The 25,499-nt window shown below is 25.3% G+C and overlaps 1 protein-coding gene across 2 annotated transcripts; it reads right to left on the bottom strand.

Annotated features, from left to right (window-relative positions):
- Positions 1-244: 244 nt before the first annotated feature.
- On the bottom strand, positions 245-19,760 carry LOC145830256 (inositol polyphosphate 5-phosphatase OCRL-like). Of its 2 annotated transcripts, none has more exons than XM_082938200.1 (17): positions 19,266-19,760; positions 18,931-19,083; positions 13,590-13,691; positions 12,548-12,656; positions 11,020-11,136; positions 10,735-10,916; positions 9,716-9,827; positions 8,712-8,886; positions 7,823-7,920; positions 7,487-7,597; positions 6,267-6,432; positions 4,650-4,760; positions 4,292-4,416; positions 4,084-4,176; positions 1,837-2,070; positions 1,414-1,522; positions 245-1,078 (listed from the first exon to the last, which is right to left on the bottom strand). In XM_082938200.1, exons 1-17 carry the CDS (start codon positions 19,700-19,702, stop codon positions 957-959), a joined length of 2,556 nt encoding a protein of 851 aa, XP_082794326.1. In that variant the 5' UTR covers positions 19,703-19,760; the 3' UTR covers positions 245-956. The 2 variants fall into 2 exon arrangements, with proteins under 2 accessions (XP_082794326.1, XP_082794327.1); XM_082938201.1 differs by having other exon boundaries at positions 18,931-19,065.
- Positions 19,761-25,499: the final 5,739 nt, after the last annotated feature.

Raw genomic sequence — 25,499 nt, 5'->3', positions numbered from 1 at the left:
CAAAGATCATTAAATATTTTAGCGTAAATATGTGTCAATATTGGCAAAATTACAATTGTTTTTTTTTACAATCTTATAACAATAAAATCATCAATTTAATAAACTAAAAGTAAAATTTAAACCAAGTATGGTTATTAAATCTTATAAAACGATGTTTAGCATTTTAAACTTGTAAATTGTGAATATAAAAATATAAAACAAGCAACTACATGTATTTTAAGATTTCAGTAATTTTTTTACCGTTTTAAGATTTATTGCTCTAATAGTAACCTAAAACTAGATACAGCCACTAAAACTACTACATTACGTGTTTCTTTTTTACTTTATTCAAGCATTAATGTTGGATTTTTTATAGATTTAAATTTTACACCGTAAAATCTATAAAAACTGATGAAATACCTTATCTAAAAATGTGTGTTCTTATAGCAAAAAATAGCAGCATACAGTGTTAAAAGATAAACACACAATTGCATGTTCAAAAGTTAATAAAATAAAAAACTTTGAAAATTATAAAAAATAATGCATTTTTACAATTTATAAAGAAAGAAAAAGCAAAAACAAAGATGATACAGGTTATGAAAAATGAATCGACTTTAAAATCCAAAATAGATTATAATCCAATAAGTATAAACAAACCAAATGTATATAATACTTCGTAACATGAAACATTTTTAGAAAACATTTTGTAGTAAAATAAAACAGTTGCAAAGAACTAGAAATATAATTAGCGTTTAAAAGCATTATTTTACTTGAACAGATTTGAGATACCTATAATAATTTAACACGGAAATAATTTGCATCTTATTAAGTTCTAAATATAAAAAACATATAGCATATCTATTTCTTTGTATAAAATTAGTAAAATCGAGTCAAAATATAAAAAAAAGTTCAGTAAAACCTAATTACTATAAGTAAATACTAAAAGAAATTGCACTTATAAAGTAAAATAATTGAAACTATTTAATTAAAAGGCACCTTTCAAAAAACAGTTGCGATTTTTTCTTGTAATTTTTCATCTGATTTGAATCTTTTTTGTATTTCAATGGAAGAGGTAAAATAGTAGCGCTAAAAATTTCAGCTAAAAAAGAGTAAAAAAGTGTTAAACATATTTATTTTTATATGGCAAAAATAAAAAAGTTACACATACTGGAAAGGGATTCTTTCTTTAAAATATAAATTTTGTTAGAGTAAAGCTTTCAAAGTGCAGTTTAATTATAAATTAGTAAAATAACTAACCATATAGTTTACTTATATAATAACTTCACTAATTTATATTCAATAATTATTACTTATAAATGAAACGCTTGTTTCATTAATAATAAATAAAACGAAGCATATTTTGTCTTAATATTTTAAATTTTATAGTACGACAATTTAAGGAAATTTTGTCATATTAAACGTATGTAAAACAACCTATCAAAGAGGGAGTGAGTCCATTTGCTTCATATAACGGTAATTCTCTGAGAAACACTAAAATATACTCAAGAGAATGTCTATGGGCTCTAGGAAGTTGCTCAAACACCTGTTTAAATTAAGTAAGGTAATTTAGACTATTATTCAGGTTGCTTTGGAAAACTGTATAGCAGTAATTAAATTAATATACATGCAAAATTCCAATTTGTTAAAAATAAGTAAGTTTTAGTATTTATAAAAATTTAGAAAACTGATTTATAAAAGTAAATTAGATAAATAGGATTGAAATGCTCGTAGAAAAATCTATATAAAGCATGTGGTAATGACGATAATACTTCGTTTGAACATTTTCTTTAATTTTTATAAACTTTTCTTCAACAATGCACGGTTCAAAAAATAAAACGACACAAAACGGCAACCAACATCCAACAAGTTTTCTTCGAACTCCTCAGCGCTTCCTTCCAAGCATCCGATGCAATCGTCAAAGTGCCGCATCGGGATGAGGGATTGAGGAAGACTTGAGAGGAAGAGGAGGAGAGTTTCTGCCACCGAGTGATGGCTGCCAGGGATCGGCGCGTCCCCGATGTCTTGACTGTCGAGAAAGTTTCGAATGTTCTGGTTTTCTTCGTGGAGACCCGGTTGTAGAAACAAGTCTTTCTGCAAACGTATAAATTAATAAAAACATCCTCAGTATGATTAAAAGTACTTTACAAAACTAAAACTAAATCTATTAGTAAAACAGTACAATTGTAAGGTTTTTTTTTAAAGCTGTAGTGCATATAAAAACTTTAAACTTTGTCTTATTTTGTAGATATTCAACATCTATATAAAAGAGTCTATAAACAGATAATTTGATAACACTCTGTAGACTATATCTAGACTATCTTAGGTACCAGGTGTCTTTGGAGCTCAAAGTCGATAAAAAAATACTAATCATAAATGTAATTTCAATTAAGTATCAAATAATCTTTTATTGTGCAAAACAAAAGTATCAAAATAGACTTATCCATTTATATAAAACTATTTTTACAACTCTAAGCAATCTTCGGATGTTTAAAGTATAACACGGGTCGGCAACGTTTTATGAGGATAGGTAGGGATAATTTTATGGAAAAAAAAATTCTGGTCAAAATTAAAAAGTCCTTTGCAGGCCATGGTACTTTTGAAAAATTTAACTTTTAATTAATAACAAAATACTTAACACTGAATTTGCAATGTAACAAACTTAAAATACGCAGCACAGTTCACTCACAAGCGAAAACGAGTATGTTTGTAAGCTTGAGGTATAAAAAATCTTAAACTTGATTCTCCTAAGTTATAACTTTTTTACTTTCTTAAGCCAAACGCTTTTGTATATTGCCGACCTCTGGGTGTAGTAAGAGCAAGATTTCTGAAACTCATTTAAATAACCGTCCCAATTCAGAATATACAGGGTAGTATCAAATCTGTTCTTAAGTATACCTGAAACGTTTTTTTGTACAAACCCCAAGGTTATCCAGTGAAATTGAGTTGTTGCCATCTTACTAATTGGCGCCTACGAGAGTTTAAACAACCCATTTTTTAGCTATTCATTTAAAACCCCAAAAGATCCAGTATAAGTGTCAAATCCCCCGTAAATTATTCCTCACACATTTTTTTACTCTTTATTAAAAACCCAAGAATAAATAGTGTAAATTAGTTGCTGCAGCCATACTAATTATGTGTCCCTTATTGCCAAAAATTTCAAAACTACTTCCTTACTAGTTATTGCCCCCAGACTAACTAAAATACGCCCTTTTGGGTAAAAACTTGAGTTGGATTATAATTTTGTACTAAATAACTTTTTTTATTAATAAAAATGCTTTTATTTTGAACTGTTTTCATAGCGTTCATTGTTACAAATAAGATTATAAAATACTGTGTTTTGCATGAAAAAGTTCAAAATTTTAAGCTAGTTATAAAGTGGTTGATAAAATTCAAGTAATTCTTAAATTAAGAAAAAAAGTCTTCAAACTATTTTTTATATAATTTATTTTTAAATTCATTGGATATTTCATGCTTTTTAAAATTTCATTTTTAATTTTTTTATATTTCATACAAAAACATTAATTAAAAAAGTATTATAAGAAGTGTTCTATAAGTTGAAGAGCTTTAGTAGTTTAAAACAGCTGTGGCTCTTAAATATTAAAATTAGTCACATTTTAATCAAAAACTTAAAAATTCAAATACCTTTTTGCAATTTACATCTCTAAAACTTAGTTAATTTTAAAAGGATCAAGGGTGTTAAACAAATCCTAAATGAGCTAAGTATTGTTGTGTAAGAATAACCTTGCTAATATATTCTAGAGTAGATAGCGTCTTTATGTTAGATTTAACCTAAGTACTGTTCAAATTTTTTACTACATTTTATTACAAGATATAAAAGACACATATATAGAACATACTAAACAATATAACAGTACGGAGTTAACTCACTCAATGTGACCGCTAGTGACTCTGGCAGTCACTATTTACCTAAAGTAACATAAATAAAAAAATATCTTAAGCTTTGGAGAATTAATCAATATTTTGCTATCTCAGTGCTCTCTTATAAAATAAGACAGAACTTTAGCATGCAGTAGTGCTACAACATTTATATAACCTATTTTATAGATTAATCTTAAAAAAACTAATTTAAACAATAGATCTTACTTCTTCCTTTGCTAAAACATAAAGATGATCTATTAATTTCCAAAGTTCTTTTGGAATGGACTGTATATATATCCTTTCATCTTTCATTAGATACTGTTGTTAAAGTAATTATTAAAACTTGCCATTTTTATGTTTTAACAAAACTGAATGTGTAGATTATCTTTAAATTATTTTGAAATCATCAAACAGTTTAAAATCAAATTCATACCATATCCTTAACTTCTTCGTAAGAATATTGCTGTATAGGTTTTTTGAGATTACATAGTACATTTAAAGGAGTAGAAAAACTGCTTGGCATGTAGTTTCCTTGTACCGTTACAAAGAAATCTTTGCCTACATTTAAGGTATTAAACAATTTCATTATACGGTATAAGTATTAAGGTTCTGCAATTTTAAATTATAAAAAACAACAGATTAAAAATTAAAATTACTTTATAAAACAAATAAAATTAAGAAATAAAATAAATATTTTAGATAGAAAAATTATCAAAATTTAAATTTACATTAAATTGATTAAAGTAAGCTCATTCAAAAATTTGTTATGTTTAAGTAGTTAAAATATTAACCATTAACAAGATGTAAAACTAATATGTCGTCTAATTTTTCATTACAGCTGTTTAGTTTTGCGGCATTTGACTTTGTAACATATACTTCCATCTCTATATTTACACATTCATCTATGGAAAATATTAGTTTTAAATTAATAACATGACTTTTCAATGTTTTTTAATAAAGTTGAGTTAAAAAATGTGCTCTGTGAAGCTTACATGTTGAAAAAAATGTAAAGCAAAAACAAAAGATAACAAATTTAGTTTTATAATCATACATTAAGCACTAAAGTTATATTGTTCATAAATTTATAATTTTATTAGTAGTAAGAAAATATTACTGATTAAAAAATTAGATTATAGAGGACTTATAAAGTAATTTTTTCTTGAGTACCCAGTTTGAACACAATTTCAAGTTGTCTAAAAAGTGCAAACCAAGAAGTCCTAGTCTAAATATTTTCTTAATTTTTATATTTTTTTATTCATGTGGTGTGTAGATTTCAATTGCACTGTATGTTATTTATGTAATAAATTTGATGACTATGCTTTGTTTTATATCAGTGTTTCAGTAAGTAATAAGTATAGTTTATTTTGTTTGTTTATTTTAATACACATAATAAATTCTAGTAATAAAATACTTAGTTTAAGAACTACAGTAACCTCTCGGATCTTTACGCAATCGTGACGTTACGCACTCTCGTTTAGTTACGCATTTCAGAATTCTATAAAATTCAGAAAATAAAATTTTTAATTTTTTTTGATATATTGCACAAATTAGGTTTAATGTATATTTTTAAACTAAAATATGTTTTTGAATGCTAACACACCTCTCTATATCTTTAGATTTTGTAAATTTATGTTCCTTGACTAATTAATTAACATTTAGTTATACCTCAGTATATCAGAAATTTTGTTAACAATAAGAGATTAAATCAAAATTCTGAAATAAACATGACTGTGTTTAATGATGACAGTATACTGAAATAATGAGAGTTTAAAGCACAAAGAAATAATACAGCAGTCTTGCCCTATATATTAATAAACACCATGTTATAAATGTAAAGAAATGCTTAATTATAAATTGAATTTGCTGAGTAGAATAGAATATAAATGTCACATATAAATAAAGATAAAGATAATTTCTACTTATTATTAAAATAGTAAAATTATTTCTTCTCGTACTATTATTGTTTTTTAAAAATTCAAATCCTTTTTTTTAATATATGTATAGTTTTATCTGTTGTTTTCATTTTTATAAATGAAGTAAATAAATAGTTAAAAGTGGGAAAGTGCCCAGTCTACTTTTAACTAGAAGCAATATTAAAAAACAGCCATTATAGTGAATATATTTGGTACCTCTCGTTTCTTTACGATCTCTCATATCTTTACGCACTTTTTCTGTGGACACAATGTGCGTAAATAAGCGAGAGGTTAGTGTACAGGTAAAATTTTTTTGTTTAAAAGTAAAAAAGAATTAAACTTTAAACACTTTTTTTGGTTCAAAAGTGCATACTCAACCGAAAGTTTCTACTCAAGAATTGTGAATCAAGCGAAAAATTACTGTATATAAAAGTATGAAATTTAATTATCTATTAAATGTGTGATTATATCAGTTTTTTAACTAAAAAAACTTACTTGGCATTACAAGCCCATTACTTTGACGAATGAACAACCAAGGTTTACAGAACTTGTTAACATTAGGCTGATTAATAAACTTAAATGTGCAAGGATTGTTTCCAGTATTTGTAATACTTATTTGTCTTTTGACTGGGTTCATGTACTTAACAGTTCCGAAATCAACCTGTTTAACATATCTGTTTTGTAAGTAGCCTTTCGTTTCAAAAAAGTTAAAAGTTAACATCAGAGTATCCTATTTAAAAAATACTAGAAACATTACATACACTGATATAGACAATATTTATAAATAAACTATAATAACTTCATGTAATTGCAATTAAATTGCACCCTTTATCCCTTTTCGCATTGTTTTAATGTCTGTTAAATATTGAGTATTTAAGAAGAATTACGTCTGATTAGTTTAGCTATCACTAGTTATAGAAGTCTCACATTTGAAGCTTGAAATAACCACTTTTGAAGAAGTCCACAGAAGTATTCATAAAAACAAAATAATTGTTACAATAATATTACTGTTTTTTTGTACTTAATATTAATTTTTTTTCAAAGAAAATTTAAGACATAAGCCACATGAAAGGCGACAACTGAAAACGCAAAAAATTGTGTTAATTACAAAAAAATTAATCTCCCCTTACTATTTTTATACAATTGTTTTCATACTTAATCAGTCTTATCCAGGGTTTCACCAACTCTTTTATAAATCGCCCCCGATGTAAAAAAAAGCGTCCTTTTACTAGATAATGCCCCGTGATAGCTAAAGTATCACCTTTTTTCAGAAACCCTTGTCTAATCTCAAATAAATTACGCGCAACTTGTAGAAACACAAGATGTTTATTTTCAAAATAAAAACATCTTTTATTTTAAATTTTGGAAATACAAATAAAAAATTTAGTTCTTAAAGATTCGCTTTCTATAAACTTAATGTAGTATCAAAAATAAAACTTTATAAAAATGTAAAGTAAATTACTTTAAAAACTTAGGAAATAAATGTTTAGTTTTTTTTTTCGAGAAATTTGGCCTTAATAAATTTTTTTTATACGTTTATATCGGAAACTTTTTACAAATTTCACTATATCTCAAAAGCTAACTTACTTTAAAAGATATACAGCACATTAAGTTTTTGTTTTAATAACTTTAAAATAAAAATACAACCTGATTTGAAAGTCTTTCTAAGACATAATAATATTCTAGTGAAGTATATTTATATACTGAAAACAAACCATATGAGTTGAAATTGTAGCACAAGGCAGTTTGTCGTTTTCCATTTTATCTAATCTTCGCATTTCCTCTTCAAGAACTTTTTTGTGTCTTTTCTTATTAATTACTTTTATCTGTCGCATTATTTAAAACTTTTGTAAAACTAAACTTTATTTTTACAGAACTTTCAAGTTAAATTTTACTAAAATTACTCTAAATCTATTTTTAAAGTTTTTTTTTTCTTAACTATTATAATATTATAAACATAAAAGTGCTTAGTATAAATTTCAAACAGTTCTATAGAAACAATTATAATTTTAATATTAAAATAAAAATACTTTAATATTGACAAAGCTTACATCAAACTTAAAATTTGAGCTAATAGGTTTGTGGTCACTCAAACAAAGTGTAGGGTGCATCTTGTAATCTTGTTGGTGTACATAATTCGTACTATTCGCTGTTAAAAGTCAATTAAGTGTGTAAGGATTTTCATTTAAAGTAACTTAAAATTAATTGTATAAAAAATCTTCATTTATTGCAAATAATAAAGTAAAAACACATATAACTAAATACAATTAAAAAACTATAAATTTTACAAATACTCGTAAATTTCTGCAATTTTAACTTTTTTGCATTACTTTAGAGTTAGAATAAGTATAAAAAAGGCATTCTGACTTTAATTAAAGTTGTAACAGTAAAAAAGTGCTAGTAAAAAATTATTAATACATAATTATTTTAACAACGAAAAAGTAGAGTTTTTTTAAAGATTTTGAGTTCGTATGAGTTATTATAAAATTTTAAACCAACTCAAGTGATTAGCAACCATAGTATATCAAAATAGAGCAAAATGGTTAGGTATGTTTGTTATTTGTAAAATGTTTACTGATAATACAATAAAAAAGTAGAAACATCTATAATACTTGTTTAGCTAAATGACAAAGTAAGACTTTAAAATTCAAGCAGTTTTATAAAAATAAAAAAGTTACATCAAAACTCCTTGATGTCCACAACAGCATCTAGATCTTATGCAACATGTATGTGCTTAAGCATTTACGTGTTACTAGTTTATTAAGAAACGATTAATAAGCAACTCGTTATTATTCTAAAGTAAGCTACTTTTACTGTATTTCAAATAAGTACGACCTCTAAATATAATTGAACGGCCGGTAAAATTAATTTCAATTAAAACTCTTACGTATTAATTGAGACACAAAAACACTTTAAAGACTGTACTTGCGAATAACTTACAGTATTTGTTAATTTTCTGCCACCACAATATTCTGTCACACCAAGCCGGACTTCTCATTTTGTCCGAGCTATCCCAATCATTTGTACCGGGATCGTACTTGTAAGTTGGAATGAAGTTTATGTTTCCTTCCGTAAAGTTATTGAACACTTGCTTGTTTAACCGCTCATTTGATAACTTAAATATATATAACATTGATTAAAAATTTAAATATAAAACTTGCTTCAAATAATATTTTTTTTAGAATTTAAAATACCAAAAATCATAACATTCTGATATAAACTTATTAAAAAAATTCAGTCACAAACAGTGATCTACCGTATCCAGGATTCGGACACTTTGTTTAAGACGCGTATCAAGCCGAATATTGATTTCAAAAATAAAATACTAACCGGATCTGAACCAAACTAATTTAAAAGAGAAATACCTTTTATAGAAACAAAACATCTTAAATAAATAATAACCAATCACACTCAATTTATTTCAAAAAGTTCTTTGAAAAGACACAAGTATTACATTTATACCAAAGTATTAAATCTGTTACAAATTGTAATTGATGTGTACAAGTATGTAAAGAATTTTAGGTAAACAAATGTTTAAAAAAATCTCGTTTTCATAGAAAAGGGGTTTGAAATCTGGCCAGCTAAATGAAAAAATAGAATATTATGGGGTTTGTAGAGAAAAGTACAAATCAAGTTTAAATTTACTGGAACTGGATCCGGCCGGATCTTGATTTGAAAATTAAATCCGGGTCCAGAATTGGCCGGATATTAGTTTGAAAAAAACATTAGAAACCGGCCGGATGTCAATTTTAAAAACAGATCCGGTAGATCACTAGCCACAATCACTATTTACAGTAATTAAAAAATATAAAAGCAATAAGGAATATTTTTTTAATCTAAAGTGTACAACATATTTTTATTTCATTTATCTACTTTAATCGTTTCGTAAAAAAAAGTGATTCTGTTTCTTGATTTAGTATTAAAAAAAAAACAATTTTATGTACCTGATCGAAATCAATAAGCTTTCTGAATTCTTTTTGCTTACAAAGTTGCTTTATTGTATTAACATCAAGTCCTTCAATTCTATAATTTAAGTCTCCGAGCCAAACTAGTACACTAAAAGATAAAGTGTCATAAATAATATTTAAGCAATAGGAAAAACCTTAAGATTAGCAACACGGAATGGCAAAAATTTACTAGCGATTCTTAAAAAACTTTGAGAAATACTTTTTATATAGAAATACTATCATTTTGGAATAAGCTCAGAAATTTATACTACAAACTAAAAGGTTAAATATAGAAGCATTAACATCTTAATGTAATAACACTTAAAGCTACAACATATCTTCATGCCAAACATAAACAATATATAGTAGAAACAGCAGAAAAGCCTTAAAAGCTTATGAAGAAAATTAACTAATGTGCAACCTAAAAACACAATTGTGCTTAGTTGTTAGAATTTGCTTGATTGGAAACTTGAAAAACAAAAATGGACGTTAAAAATTCGCATCTATATACATGAAAAATATTGTAACACCAAAACTATATTTTCAAAACTTTAAAAATTTTTAAAATAAATCATGTTTTTTTAAAAGTAACATAACTTTAAAACAAATAATAAACTAAAATTTTAAAAAAAAGTTTACACAAATCAAAGTACGCTAAATTACCAGAATACTAAATAACAAATACATAGTATAAATTTACATTACAAAACTTTTATATATTTATAGCTGTATTTTAGCTACGAACGATTTATCGAAATCATATTTGACATTATTATGAAATAAGTCAGTTAAATAAAAAATGCTTTTCAATTTTTGATTATGTACTCTATAATAAATTTATACAAGTAACTAAACGCTGAGACAGATAACAATTTTGAAAACAGGTTTGTATAAGTTTTAACTTATACTTTTTTTAAATTATATCTTTAAAATATATATTAATTAAAAATCAAGGGGTACAACTTACATCAAACTTGTAATAAACTTATAGACTTTACATAGAAAAAATTACTAACTCATGATCAAAAATATTGCATTCTAAAGAAGCATCGTTATTAAACTTCATTCTAGACTTAATGTCTTCAAAATCTTGATTTCTCCTTTTAATATTTTCAGTATGAGCTGCAAGATGAGAGTTGACAACACAAATTGTAGAGTTTTTGTAATCAAATCTCACTCCTACACCTCCTTTGTTGCCCTGTACATAAAACATAAATAACGATGGTAACTAAGTAATATTACACCTTCATAAAGTATTACTTATGGTTAAATGTATAAAAAGTTTTATTAACAAAACATACCATTTTACCCAGTAGTCCAGTACCGATATATCTAGTTGAAATATTTTTGATATTTGTAAAAACACTTTTTTTACAATAAAACAATAACATCATTCCAACAAGACGAACATGTTTCACCTAAAATAATACTTTGTCTCTTGATAACAAATAAACAATATTTATTAAAAAATAATAAATGACATAATTTTTTAACATTGTAGATAATTAGTATTTTAAAATATACAACATTACATTTATCAAAAAAAATCATACTATCAAAAACCTTATAAACTAAGCAATATTTTTTTCTTAAGTCTGTTTTTTAATTAACTTATGGCTTTTTTTATTTAAAATCAAAAATTTACTTTGTTATAAGCACAATTATTTTGGCTAACCTAAATTATACTTAAGTTTAATTAGTATTGTTTTTAACTTAACTAGAACTTAAAATGATAAAAATATTTAATAATAAATCTAATAATTCACTTATTTAAATAAAAATTATAGCAACAATATATTTAAAAATTTTCAAAAGCAAAACCTTCGGCCATTTGAAAAATATTTTCTATTTTATAGCAAAAATTCTTTTTTTTATTATAATGTTATGCAATATTCAAACTAGAATCTAATAAAAAGATATAATTATAAAAGAATTAACTATTTAAGCTTCTTTAAGTATCAAAATAACTTAAAACTATTTAAAAGGAATTGTTTTAGTATACTATTTTATAAACTTTTATAAAATAATTACTAACATATTTTTTAATTGTAATCTAACTTTTATGTAATTGAAAGTATTAAAGTAAATAAATTAGTAAAATTTCATAAACCTCTTAAAGTATCGGATAACAAATTTAAAATGTTTAGATATATTTCCACTTATACATTAATAAATACTTGATAATAATTTTAAAACTTAAACAATTTTTTTTTATATCTTTAATTTACTTTCTACTAAATTAGTAGTCATAAAAAAAGATAATTTCGTACTAGAATTTGTGAACTTTTAGATACCTTGTAGTATTAATAGAATCTTATGTTTTGCTTTCTCAATTTTACGAATTGAAAATGTAGTTATATATTGAGAACACTTAAATACAAACATTATTTACTACTTGAACTACTGATTGTACAATAGTTTTTTTTTGCATATAAATAAATATTATAAAATCTTTGTAAAAAATCATCAATAAGATCAGAGGCAGTTTTTTATGACAAACGGGCCAGATTTACTGATAAAAGTTCTTTGCGGGCACATTATATAGAAAATCTTATTTTCCAGACGTAATATTTAAAAAAATTAGCTAAAAAAATACACAAGCAAATACTTAATTAAATTATCATAACACAGGCAACATAGTTAAATTTAAAAAACACAATAATTGTAAGTTTTTTATTATACAAAATTTCAACTTGCTTCTTCCACATTAAATGCTTTTAACTTAAAAGCACCTTACGCGCTGCGGTCGGCCTTAGTTATAGTTACAGCTAAAACTTTTAATACAGTTTTTTTTACACAAAAAAAAGTAAATTTAAATTGTACTCATACCAATCTGTAGTTGAATTGCAATGTGATTGACACTTTTTTTATCCATTCCTGCTCTTTAACTGAGTCTGTAAACACAAATGCTTCTTTGCTTAAATCTAATTCTTGAAACCTAAAGTCAAAAATTATTTTACAAAAAAAAAAAAAAAACACTACATATTCCTTAATTAAAATAAAAATAACAAAAACCATGTTTATCTTTAAGTTTTATTCTATTCAAAATAAATTTCATAGTCCTACAAATATTTTTTATTTTTATTTAAAATAGTAAAAGTGACTAACAGTATAGCATTTTTTTTTTTGGTAAAGTTTACACTAATTTCTATAATTATTTTCAAGCATTATCAAAATGGTACTTTTAAAAACACTTTCATATTAAGTTTCGGAGCTTTACATAGAAAAATGAAACTATATCATTTTTAGATTTTTTTTAATATGTTACTATTTTGACACCAACGGTAAGAAGAGACAAGAAATGCAAGTTTCTAAAACTGTAAGATTCTAAATAATAATTTTAGAAAGGTTTGTATTTGTAAATAACTGTTGTAACTTAAAACATTAAAAAGTTTAATTTAACAAAGTAAAAATAACTCTAAGTATAGTTTATATTCACAGTAAAAAATTTATTAATAAAACTAATAAAAAACTTCAGAAAAATGTTTGGTAGAAAATATAAGCAAACTAATGTATAAATTTTTTTTTGAAAAAACTTAATCTAAACTTTACACAAAATATATTTTCAAAATGTATAAATTAAATTAAATTTGGAATAAGCACAGAATTTTATACAACAAACCAAAAAAATTAAAACAAACAACTTTTGAATCAATGCTATAAAAATACGTTATACATAAAAAATAATAGAAAATTTAAATGTACATAACAAATAAACTTATTATTATTTTAAATTTTCCTACTTAGTAATAATGATTTAAAATAATTTTTGATGTTGAAGTATAAAACATTTCACACTTCAATTTTTTAATCTTAATTGAAGCTAAGAAAAAAAAACTAAAAATATACGATTAACAATTTAAGTACTAACCCAATAAAATAAAGTTCGGGTAAAACATCATGATCTAAAAGCCAATCATCTAAATCTTCAGAAGGTGATTTACCATTGACATTCCATGACCCAACAAAAACACTGTAGATAGTTAAAATAAATGGAACCAAATTACTATAACGGTAATAAAAAAAGAGTAAATTTATTTGGATTTTGTTTTTCAAATTTTAAGAACTATTTCCAGGAGTAATAATACTGATGCCAAAGATATTAATAGATTAAATGTAAATATTTGTTATACACTAAGCTAAAAAATAATGCTAAAGTTATAATGCAAATAACAAGGTAATACTTATATTAAAATGCACAACAATTCAACAACGTAGTAACTTAGCCAACACTGCAAGTTTATCTTTTTCAAAGACTTCAATAAAAATTAAACGCTGCTGAAAAAAATTATAATTTTCTTCAAGTTTTAGTACTTTTTGAGTATTAACCGTGTTAAATTTTGATAGACCAGATAAGTGCTAGACCTAAGAATTCTTTAGAATGTTTATTATAATATTATTTTTATAATTTGTATACTTTCTCATAATAAAGTATTTAAAAGTATTTAACAGCTTTTCCAAACTTACTGATAACAAATTTAATGAGTGTTTTTTATGGAAATATATAAATTTTCAAAAAACAAACTTAATACTTTTAAAATTTCAAACTTTGATTATGAAAAAAAAAACTATGCTTAAAATCTTTACTATATAGAACATAAACAATGGTTAATAAAAATACCCAAACAACAATTAGTAGAGTTATGTTGCTCATTGTAGTATATACTATTAGTATTATAAGATGTAACGTTAAAAGGCGTTAAATCCTGGAGATCCTGATAAGCTAAGCTTATTGGAATATATACCACAGATGTTTTTGTGTCAAAACTTTATTCCGACTAACGGCGTTTCACTGCTTTCAAATAAATTTAAGAACAGATCTACGGAGTCTCAAAAAAAGCTCCAAGAATAGTATTTCTTAATAGTAGAATGAGCTATAAGAATAGTAAAAGTAGTAAGTTATTGAAAATTACACCTGTAAACTATTGAGTAGGATAGCTCCAGAAAAAAAAAGCACAATTTTTTTTAACTATTCTTAGAGCTTTTTTGAGACTCCGTAGATTTGTTTTTGAATTTATTTGAAAGCAGTGATACGCCATTAGTCGGAATAAATTTTTGACAAAAAAACATCTGTGGTACTATTAGTATTATATATATATTTGTATATTGTTATTTTTTTGTCAACAAATTAAATGCAACAAAATGTGGAGTAAAGTTTAAGAATATAGATGAGGGTAAATGCTTTAAATTTCTCTGAAAGCTTGTTTGCATAAGACTTACTATGAAAGTACTTAAAAAGTCAAAAAATTAACCACCAAACTACTTAAATATAGCTTTTAAGGACATTTGTCTAAAAAATTAAAGTTAGTCTTAATTGATACATTAATAACTAAACTACTAATTCCTTTTAAGTTCATAATAGCTTATGAGAAACAAGCTATCAAAGTTTGAAAATTCAATAAGTAACTTATGGAAGGCACAGACTGAATTGAAAAAAACAGACTATTCTAATAAAAAATTTTTTGGTCTTCCAGCAACTTTTAAGCAATAAATATAAAAAATTGTCAAAGTTTTATTGTAATACGAACAGTATGTAGGAATTTTTTTTTTCTTTCTATAAAGGGGTAGGGAGTACAGCACATTTTTTTGGTCATGTTGTAAAATCCATATGAGGAGTCTTGATTTGGATGTGTTTTGGTCTAATTAAGAAGAATTTTAAAAAAAAATTGAAAAAATTTCTAAAAAAAAAAATTGCACCCCAAAAAACTGATCTGGACCCCAAAAATCACATAATTTTTGATTTTTTGATTTAAATAGTAATAAAGTCACTCATACACGTCCTAGACTTATATTTTATATCTTAAATGAAAGCTAATAATTATAGGCATACACTTAATGACATTTCAACTGCTTTTGGAATATTATGACGTCATAATCACACAAAATATGTAAATTTTATCTGTAAAATGGTGCGTTTTGAAAAATTAAGAAGCATAGCTGGTTGTCTTATCTAATTAAAACAAAATATTTTAAAATAAAACTTTGTAGATATACTTACTTACGTTTAAAATTTAGGTGATGTTGTATGTATATTAATGGGATATTTGATGTCATAATTCATTTAGCTATAAGTATTTAAAAATAACCTAAGAATGTTATTCAATTTGCATTACAACAACATAACGAATTACAAAAAAGTTATAATTTATTATAGGCAACATAATGTTGTATGGCATTAAACATTAAGTTAATGATTGCAAAACAAATAGAGACTAGTATAATAAAGAACATTGCATAATAAAACGAACATTGCACTGTATCATTTAGTAATAACACTTAAGATTACTGCAAAATGACTGATACTTTTAAAAATACTAGTATAAAATAACTGTCAAATGATTGATAAAAATCTAACTGACTATATGTACATAATACTCATAAAAATACATAAAAACTACTTTTTAACTTTATGTAAAAGACATCTGTTCTACTATTAAATCTATTTGGACGTGGTTTCTCAGTGAAAAAGTAATAGATCTTTCATTAGAAACATCCCATTCCTCATCAACTTTATAATCAAGAATAGAATCTAAATGCAAGTTTAGCAAATCACGTTTAGGTGGGTGTTTCCACTTCGAATTTCTTCTGTCTTGAACTCTCATGAGGTGGTCCATCTTATAAGTCCCATCATCATTTTTACTTTCACACATAGCAATATACCATGTGTCTGATGACCCTTCACTAATTAATGTGACATAAAAATTCCCTTCCATAATATCTTCATTTTTTTCTTTCTGTATATTGGGGGAAGAACCCCCTACAATTAATAATGCATCAGTGTTTGTTGGTAAAGAACATAGAGAGAACTCATCATTTCTGCAACAAGAGCACATAAGTTTAGAAGTCTTTCTTTGTGAGTATTACCATTAACTTTAAAAAGTTCAGGATTGTATAACACTTCAGATTTGTGAGACTCTCTAAAGTAAATTAACTCATTACGAACAATAACTTCATTTCGATCAGGATGAGATTTTAAAATAGAACGCAGCTCTTCCACGCTCACTACAGGCCAACCCCAACTTTTACACAGTTTGAGACGTTTCTGCACATATTGATCCCTTTTTTTCCCTTTTTCAATTTTTTCATTTATCTGTTTGAGCTTTAAATTTTTTTGATCTGCTACCCACCTTTGCTCCATCTCATTCAGAAATCTAACAACTTTATTAATTTTTTTTTCATTTAAAGTTTGAAAAGAATCAGATATAAGTAATGTACAGTCATTTCTTATCCCTTTTGCTGTGAATTGTTGGTTTCTAAACTTTGCCACTGCTGCTCGCCTTCCAAAACCAGCAAGGTGTCTTTCAGATTCCAAGTTGTTTGTTGGGAGTCCAACCAGTTCTTCATTACTTAATAGGTTGAGCACAGTAGCACGTAGTGGATTTGACAAACAAAACTTTCCAAAACCATATTCTCTACCTGTTTGGCGATCAAAAACTTGAGCGGAATGGAGACACATCTTCTTAAGAATTTTACAACATATCTCAGAAGTTGGGTTTAACACTTTAATATGTGGATAATGTACAACATAAGCATCCAAAGTATTCATTATTCCATTGCTGAGATCTTCATATAGTTTAGGAAATACTTTGAGAAGGTCTTGTTAAGAGCTAACCTCAACAAAGTGTAAAAATGGTAGTGTTACCTTGTGAGTAAAGTAAGAAAGTGCCTCAAGTTCAGTCATTAGAAATTCAGAGTCAAGCAGTCGTTTGACGACTTCCACATGCTGGTTGCTTAGGTGCGTTTCATTTATAAGCATGCGAATAAACGGAAGGCTTTGCAAAATAGATGAGGCAGAATACCCAAGTTTGGTAAACCTGCGTTTGTGATAGATTGCAAAGCGATTAACTTGGTTTTCTCTGTTTAAAATGTAGTCAAAGATATCTGCTTGATTTGTACTGTGCGCTGACTTTTCATGACTGACCAAACTTAATATTGATGAAATTGCACACTCAGTTATACTTTTTTTTCCTCGCAAAAATGGTTTAACCAATGGATTTAAAGCTTGAAGCTTTTTTCAAAAATCTAACTTTGATTCTATTTCAGCCAATACTGTCAAGTTAGAACGATCAAAGGCCTCCACTGGATGGGATTTGCACAACAAATGAGTTGGTGGTGGAACAGTTGATTTAAAAACTTTAGAAACTTCCTCCCCAATGGTTAAGTTTTTTCTAACAGAATCTGTCATGATCGAAGTTGTATTTTGTCAAAGCTGAACAGGTTTAACTGATTCTTGGGAAGAAACAGTTAAACCAGACAAAATTTGCATATTTTGTGCAATTATGACGTCATAATACATCAAAAGCAGTTGAAATGTCATTAAAGGTATGCCTATAATTATTAGCTTTCATTTAAGATATAATATATAAGTCTAGGACATGTATGAGTGACTTTATTACTATTTAAGTCAAAAAATCAAAAATTTTGTGATTTTGGGGTCCAGATCAGTTTTTTGGGGTGCAATTTTTTTTTTTAGGAATTTTTTCAATTTTTTTTTTTAATTCTTCATAATTAGACCAAACCACATCCAAATCAAGACTTCTCATGTGTCTAGCAAACATCACCCAAGTACTCCCTACCCCTACTAACACATGTTAGTTTTACTAAACAAAGACTTTTTTTGTGAATTAGGTCTTTTTTTAATTTTGGTCAGTTTCTTACAAGTTGTGTAGAATATTGCAAAGAACATTTCCTGAAAACTTGAAGTAGATTGTTTTAAAAGCGTAATAGGAGATACATTTTTAGTGAATTAATTTATTTGATATGTAATATGTTACAGTTAATCAAAAAAAAAAGTTATTTATAACTTAAATCTTATACTAATTCTGTTTTGACTAATCAAAAATGATTAGTTAATGAAAATCACACCTGTAAACTATTGAGTAGGATAGCTCCAAAAAAACAAAAGCACAATTTTTTTTAACTTGAATAAACTATAAATAAAAGTTTTTGATTTTGTGCTTACTATTAAACAACAACAGTTTGAACTTAAATATCTAGCAAGGTTTATTTAGAATTTTACTTCAGATTTTATTATCTAAAGTCACTTAGGTAAACTAAAACGGATACTATTAGTTTGTACAACATTAATGCAGTTCTCACATACAATTATAAAATATTAGTGCGTTCTCAAATTACACCAAAAATATATGTAAAGTAATAGTAACTTATTTGAAATTTAACAAAAACTTAGAAAAAATATTAGTATAAATAACTTCAAATTTTCTTTTTCTATGTACTCATCTTCCCTTCTATTCATAAATTGATTTAAAATTTCTTCTCGGGTTCCTAATGAATGATTAGAACTATACTCTTCATTCTTTGTATAAAACGAAGACTTTCCATACGCCCTTTCATTTGAATATGTTCTGATAAATTTAAATAAGAAAACTAATAAAACTTCACATAAAAAAATTTATGTATAAAGCATTTGTAAAACTATTTATTACACACTTAATAATAACTACCAGAAGATGCCTGAACTCTTTTAAAAAATGTATATATTATTAAAGTTTTAGTATCAAGTTAAATTAACTTTTTTCAAACTTACTTGTCTATTTTAGATGAGTTAGTAGTCATAGAAGCTGACTTTTTAGACTTCATACTCCTCAAGTTTTCAACAAGTTCATCCATGTCATCTGAATAATGGTCAAAGTTTGTTTGGTCATTTACAAGAGAGTTATGACGCTTTGCTGGCAAAACTTCTTGCACTTGTTTAGGCTTAATGACATCAAATTGGTTTCCTTTTTTAGAAAGCTGCTTTTCACTTTTGTTTGATACAACTGGAGGTGAGGGAGGTGCAGGTCTTTTTACCCTAGGAGGAGGTTTTGGTGCACAGGCACTACTGAAATTGTCATCAAACCCATAACTAACATTGTTTGAATTGGAAACTGAACTTTTAACAGTTTTAAAAGGGTCAAATTCAGACAAATCAACGTCTGAAACAGTTATGCTTTTAGGGTTTGTTGACAGAATATCTTTTTCCATTTTGTTAGAAAAAATGAGTATTTAGGAAAAATATATTTTATTGATTTCTCTATATTACATACCTAGAAACTTGACTAATTTAAACTTATTTTTTACTTTCAATACTAAATTATAATAAAAATTTAATTTAGTAACTTAAATTCTACATAACATTAACAACTTAAAAACATAAAACAATTAGCTTTGATTAAAAATTTAAATTGTTTTATAGACAAAAATGTAGAGATATAAATATAAAGAAACATAAAAATAATTTAAAATAAGTGAAACTAAATTTTCAATAAAATTTTAATTAAGAAAACTTACTTAACTGTTTGCAACAATTTTTTTAAATTCCTATTTGTTTAATTCTACTAATTAGTTCAAAAATTTTCTGTATTAATTTATAAAATTTTTGTATTTAAGTTTATCTGAAAAATTTTGATACAAAGCTAAATAACAATTTAAATAAAAGTTTTTGTAATATTAAAAATAGGAAACAAAATTTAATGGGTAAGGAGTTATGTAATGATTCTAGACCAGGGTTTCCCAAACTATTTTTCAAATTGCCCTTTTTGAAGAAATTAAAAAAACTATTGCCCCCTCCAACAAGACTACCATTTAAAATTTTTGCTCTTCATCTGCAACTCAAGAATATCTAATGTAAGTTTCAAAATTATTAATATAGACACCCAAGACCTTTTTTTTTGCTCTTCAACTGCAACTCAAGAATATCCAGTGTAAGTTTCAAAATTTAAAATTGCCCCCCTCCCCCCTTTCGCCCCTTTACTAATAATTGCTCCCCAACTTACTAAAGTTGCCCCAGGGGGTCGGTACCGCCCACTTTGGTAAACCCTGTTCTAGACAGTTAAACATTAGCTTTACAAATTAAGATAAAACTAAGCTTCTCCATTAATTTTTCTTATAAAATTTTTAAACTGTCATATATTTTTCCAAAATACATACAAAGAATTCTACTGTGATTTGTGTTTATGCTATTTTTATGTTTAATAATGAATATATATATAGAGTTTAAATGGACAGTTGAGTATTATAAACTTCTAGATAAAAACTTTGTCTACTTGAAACTTTATTTTGATTTTTTTTTCAAACATAAATTCAGTTTATAGCTTAAACAATTCTATTGTGCTGCAAGTTTTTTCAAAGTTATTTTAGAAGAAGTTAAAAGTAAATATATTTATTCAATTTTAAAGAAATTAGAACTTAAAATCAAAAGCATCACTTTAACAAAACTTTACCACTACAAAATTTTTCAAACTTTATCCCGCTTTAGTCTAACTAAAGGCATTTTAATACTATAAAAAGCAGGACTATACAGAAAAACTTATATAAATTTCATTTTGAAATATACTTCAAACTAAACTTATTGAAATCGATGAACTTCAAGAGATATAATTATGAATGTTCACTGAACAAAACCATGCTTTTGTTACATGGTAAATTAATTCACTAAACTTAACTTTATTATCAACATTTATAACTTAGCTACCAGTTTTTATTAGTTTTTTTATTTAAGGTAGTTTTTGACATAAAAAATAGAGTTGCAAGAACTATAATATTATTATTAAGCTTAAGTACTGAAGCTTAGTAACAATTGTTTGTTTGGAATTATAATGTCAAGATCAAGTAGTAAATTTAATTTACTTTAATCAGTATGATATATACCATCTATTTATGAGAGACTTATAAACTACATGGGGGTCTAAAATGGCTAAAAAATACTATATAAAAATTACATCCGAAGATCTTTCTATCTCCTTTTGAAATTTTTTATATAAGTTTTCAAACATTTGAGTACATGTTATATAAATAATAAATTCTGTTAGAAGGAGTTCTATACTTGAAGTATCTTTTATATTAAAAAGAAATAAATCAGCTTTGTAATTTCTTTGGAAACTGAATTTTTAATTTTTCACTACAAAGTTTTAGCAAGTAAAATTTTCTAAAAAAAATTGGTTAATTGCTTTAAAAACGCAATTGGATATAAAATTTTAGTATTTATTTTATAATTAAAAGTAAACAATAATATTAATTTTATTTACACAAAGGCAACGTCGTTTCAACCAAATGGGATCTTCAGGCCAGCAAAGTAATAAATGAAGACAATGGATAACTTATTATATAAAGAAATAGTGCAAAACAATTAATATAATCAAATCTATAAAAATTACAAAAATTACAATGTTAAGGCCATAGGGGGAGGGAGAAAGCTTTGTATTTTACAAGTTTATTTTATAGAGTTTTTAATAAGCTTTAAGTTGCTTTTAACATATTCAAACAAAATTCAAATTACTTTTTGTGATATGACCAGTCAAAGTCAGGCCGCATAATATGTTCCTTAAGAGAAGGAAAACTAAAACAGCAAAAAAACTATTTTATTTAAAATCTATATCCTCCTACATTTTTCAAGCTATCTTCTTCAAACTATCTTAGTCTAATCTTTATACAATAAAAAAAAACATTTTTTTGGACTTCAAAATATTTTGGGTAAAAATACTGTTTTTTTTGGAAAAAAGACTTTTTTTTAATTTTTGTCACAATTTTTTTTTTTTTTTTTAATTATTAAAATTGATAAGTAAAACTTTTTTCTTATAATATAAGGATAAGGATATATTATTTTGAAGAAGATTGCTTAAAAGATAAAGGTGGATATAGATTTTAGTGAATTTTAAAATTTACCAGAAAATTGACCCTGAAAAATTTGCGGTTCATACGTTTGTATTGGAAACTTTTTACAAAATATAATATATCTCAAAAGTTAAATGATATTTGTGAATTCTAAAAAACTGGCTTGTAGTTTGTACTTAAAGCCTTCATATAAAAGCCAAAGTTAATTTTTGTGAAAAAAGTGTATTATTTGCTTTATTTTAAAAATAAAAGCAATTAAATATATAAGTTTTATTGGTTTATGATAAATAAGTTCAATTTACTTAAATATTTTAAAAATTTAAACTTTTAGCCTAAAATTGTGGTAAAAAACAACATTGAATATAATATAATTTTAACTTGATATTGGTGCAACATTATCCTAGGTAATTGCCAACAAGTTTACTTTATAAGACAGTTAATACACTGCTAAGCTGTTGTTAAATTATTTTTAGTAATCAAATAACATAACTAGCTTATAAACTTATTACATAATGAAAGCAAATAAAGTTTAATACTTAATAAAAATATTTAAATACTTTCTTTTTAAGACATAGTAAAAATTTTAAGACATTTAAAAAAAAAAACAATAGTAATATAAAAAATCATAATAATTTATTTTTTGAAAAATTTGATTACTATTTTATAGCTTTTTTTTTGTTTTCTATTAATATTCTAACTAATTTTTAAGTAACAACTCATATTAAATAATTTCTAAATATTTTATTTCAACTTTTAGTTTTATAAGCACTGACAAGCTCTTTGAGTGCAACATCATTTGTATAATAAATGGTATAAACAAAAACCTATAAAAACATAATGTATTTATTAAACATAGTCTATATATATATTTATTACGTTTATTTGTAGTAAGATAAAAAGTATTATTTTTCTTAGTCCTGGACAAGAAGGTAAAAGGTATCCGGAGTGAAAGACTCAATAACCAAAAGTTAATATTAAATGTTAATCAATTAATATTTAATCTCAAGACTATATATTATTGTCAAGTTTTTTTTCATACCAAACTATTTGCTTAACTATAAAATGTTTGATAATTCCTAATGATGATTTTTATGGAAAAAGAATCATAATACTTCATAGATAAACATTCTTTATTTATTTACTATAATATAATGGGCAGCTTAAAAAATCCCCATCTACAAAACTAAATGAATTTGTAGTTATCAAGGTTTGATCATACCAATTCGATCATTGGCTTCGGTTCTGTAGAACTTTCGCCAATATTTTTGTTGATCGTGTTCAAAACTAGCGTAACAGATGTCTTGCCTAGTTGACAATGTATTGAAAGCTGCACGGCAAAAGACAATGTTGACGTCACTGATCAATGCCACCAAATAGTTGCTTCATGCATGCGTATATAAACCGTTTGTAAACTAGAAACTGCAAGTTTTTCAATTGTGACTGATTGATAACAGGGTAGCATATGAGCACTAGTCAGAAAGAAACCAGTTTCAGTCTACCCATAGTGGTCTGATGATCGAATTGGTATAATCAAACTTTGTGAACTTGAGCTTGTCTTACGACATATGAAAGTCCAGGCTTCGGTTCTGTGGACTTTTGCCAATGTTTTTATTAAATTGTAGTTATGCTTGATTTTTTATTATTTTAAGTACTAAAAATCTTTGATTTGAGATTTTAAAGTAATTTAGTTTATTTCTTAATTGAATAAATAACAATTAAAACTTTAACCAATAGCAATAATTAAGTAATTTACATTTATTTAACATATATTTATTGCTCTATATTACTTGTAAATTACTTAAATATTGGTTAAAAGGGTAATTATTAATTATTTAATTTCAAATACAGTTACCTACTACCTTGGTACACACTTTGTATTCAACGCCAAAGTTTATTTAACGTATATATATTTATTGCTATATAATACTTTATAACTTTTAATAAAGTTTTATAACTTTTGTGTCTTATTTTATGTAAATGTGACTAACAAATGATGTAAACCTAAACAACTAACAAGTTTTTTTTAATTAAAAAAGAAACTTATTTTCTAATTTTTAGCATACAGTCAATTTCCTTTTAAGTAAGCATTTTTGAGGTACGTATTTTAAACCCGAAAACCGTTATGTTTCAAATGCAGTTATGTTTTTTTTCAATTTTAATTAAAGTAACTCTGATAGTAAAAAAAAGTCTTTTCGTGTTAAAAAACCAATTATAAAAAATATACAAAACTAATTATATACTTGCAGTACAACCCTACAATAGTTAACAAAAAAAATATATTAGTTTACAACTAAAAGGCTTATTTTAAAAATTGTATACAAGTTATATTTTTTTTAAATAACTCATAAAGTAGTTTAAGTTTGTATCACTTACAATTGATATTTAAGTATAAAAACTCTTCAGAAACTATTTTTTTCACTAAAAATTAAATGCTTTAGAAAACATGTTTTTAATAATGGCTTGCTTATTAAACAGCCACTTTTTGTTGTTTATATTTGTGGATAGAATGCTTATTAAGAATGCATATACTTTGTTTTTGGGGATATAAGATACTTTCTGAACATAAGAGACTTTTAGCAGATTTAAATTAGCCATTCTGTAAAAAAAAACTCAAGAGAAAGCTGACTGTATCAGATTACGTTGTACTTAAAACTTAAAACATATTTTAAATAAAACTAAATAAGACTGAGTTAAAATTGTGCTTTTTTTTTTGGGTTACAAATTTAATCAAAATAAAAATCTTTTATTATCATAAAGTAAAATGTCGTTCTTAAAAATAGATAAAGTATTTTGAAATTTTAAAACCTGTTTTTAAGTCTAAAAACAATTTACTTAGCACATTACGTAATAAATTAATTTCGTCTGTGTCAAGGACCCATTTCAGAAATAACTTTATGTGTAAAAATTTTCTCGCTCCAATATAAAGTTTTGTTGTGTTTTCAAAGTTGGTAATTTTTCTGGTTTTCAAAATCAATTCAATATAAAAATTGTTATATTTAAACTTTTTTTTACAAATTTAGGAAGTTAATTAGCTTCACCGTTGTGCGGAAGCAGATTGTCAAAATTCGGCTTTATAATAAAAAAAATTATAAAATGTTAAAATATGCAAATATTTATAAAAATTATATTAAGTTTAAGAATTTTTTAGAAAAATTGTAGAATAGCATGC

The sequence above is a fragment of the Thalia democratica genome, chromosome 2, assembly GCF_965202585.1.
Source record: "Thalia democratica chromosome 2, ktThaDemo2.hap1.1, whole genome shotgun sequence".
Lineage (NCBI taxonomy): Eukaryota > Metazoa > Chordata > Thaliacea > Salpida > Salpidae > Thalia > Thalia democratica.
The sequence above is the reverse complement of the archived record's forward strand: the minus strand, read 5'-3'. Positions and strand labels throughout refer to the sequence as shown.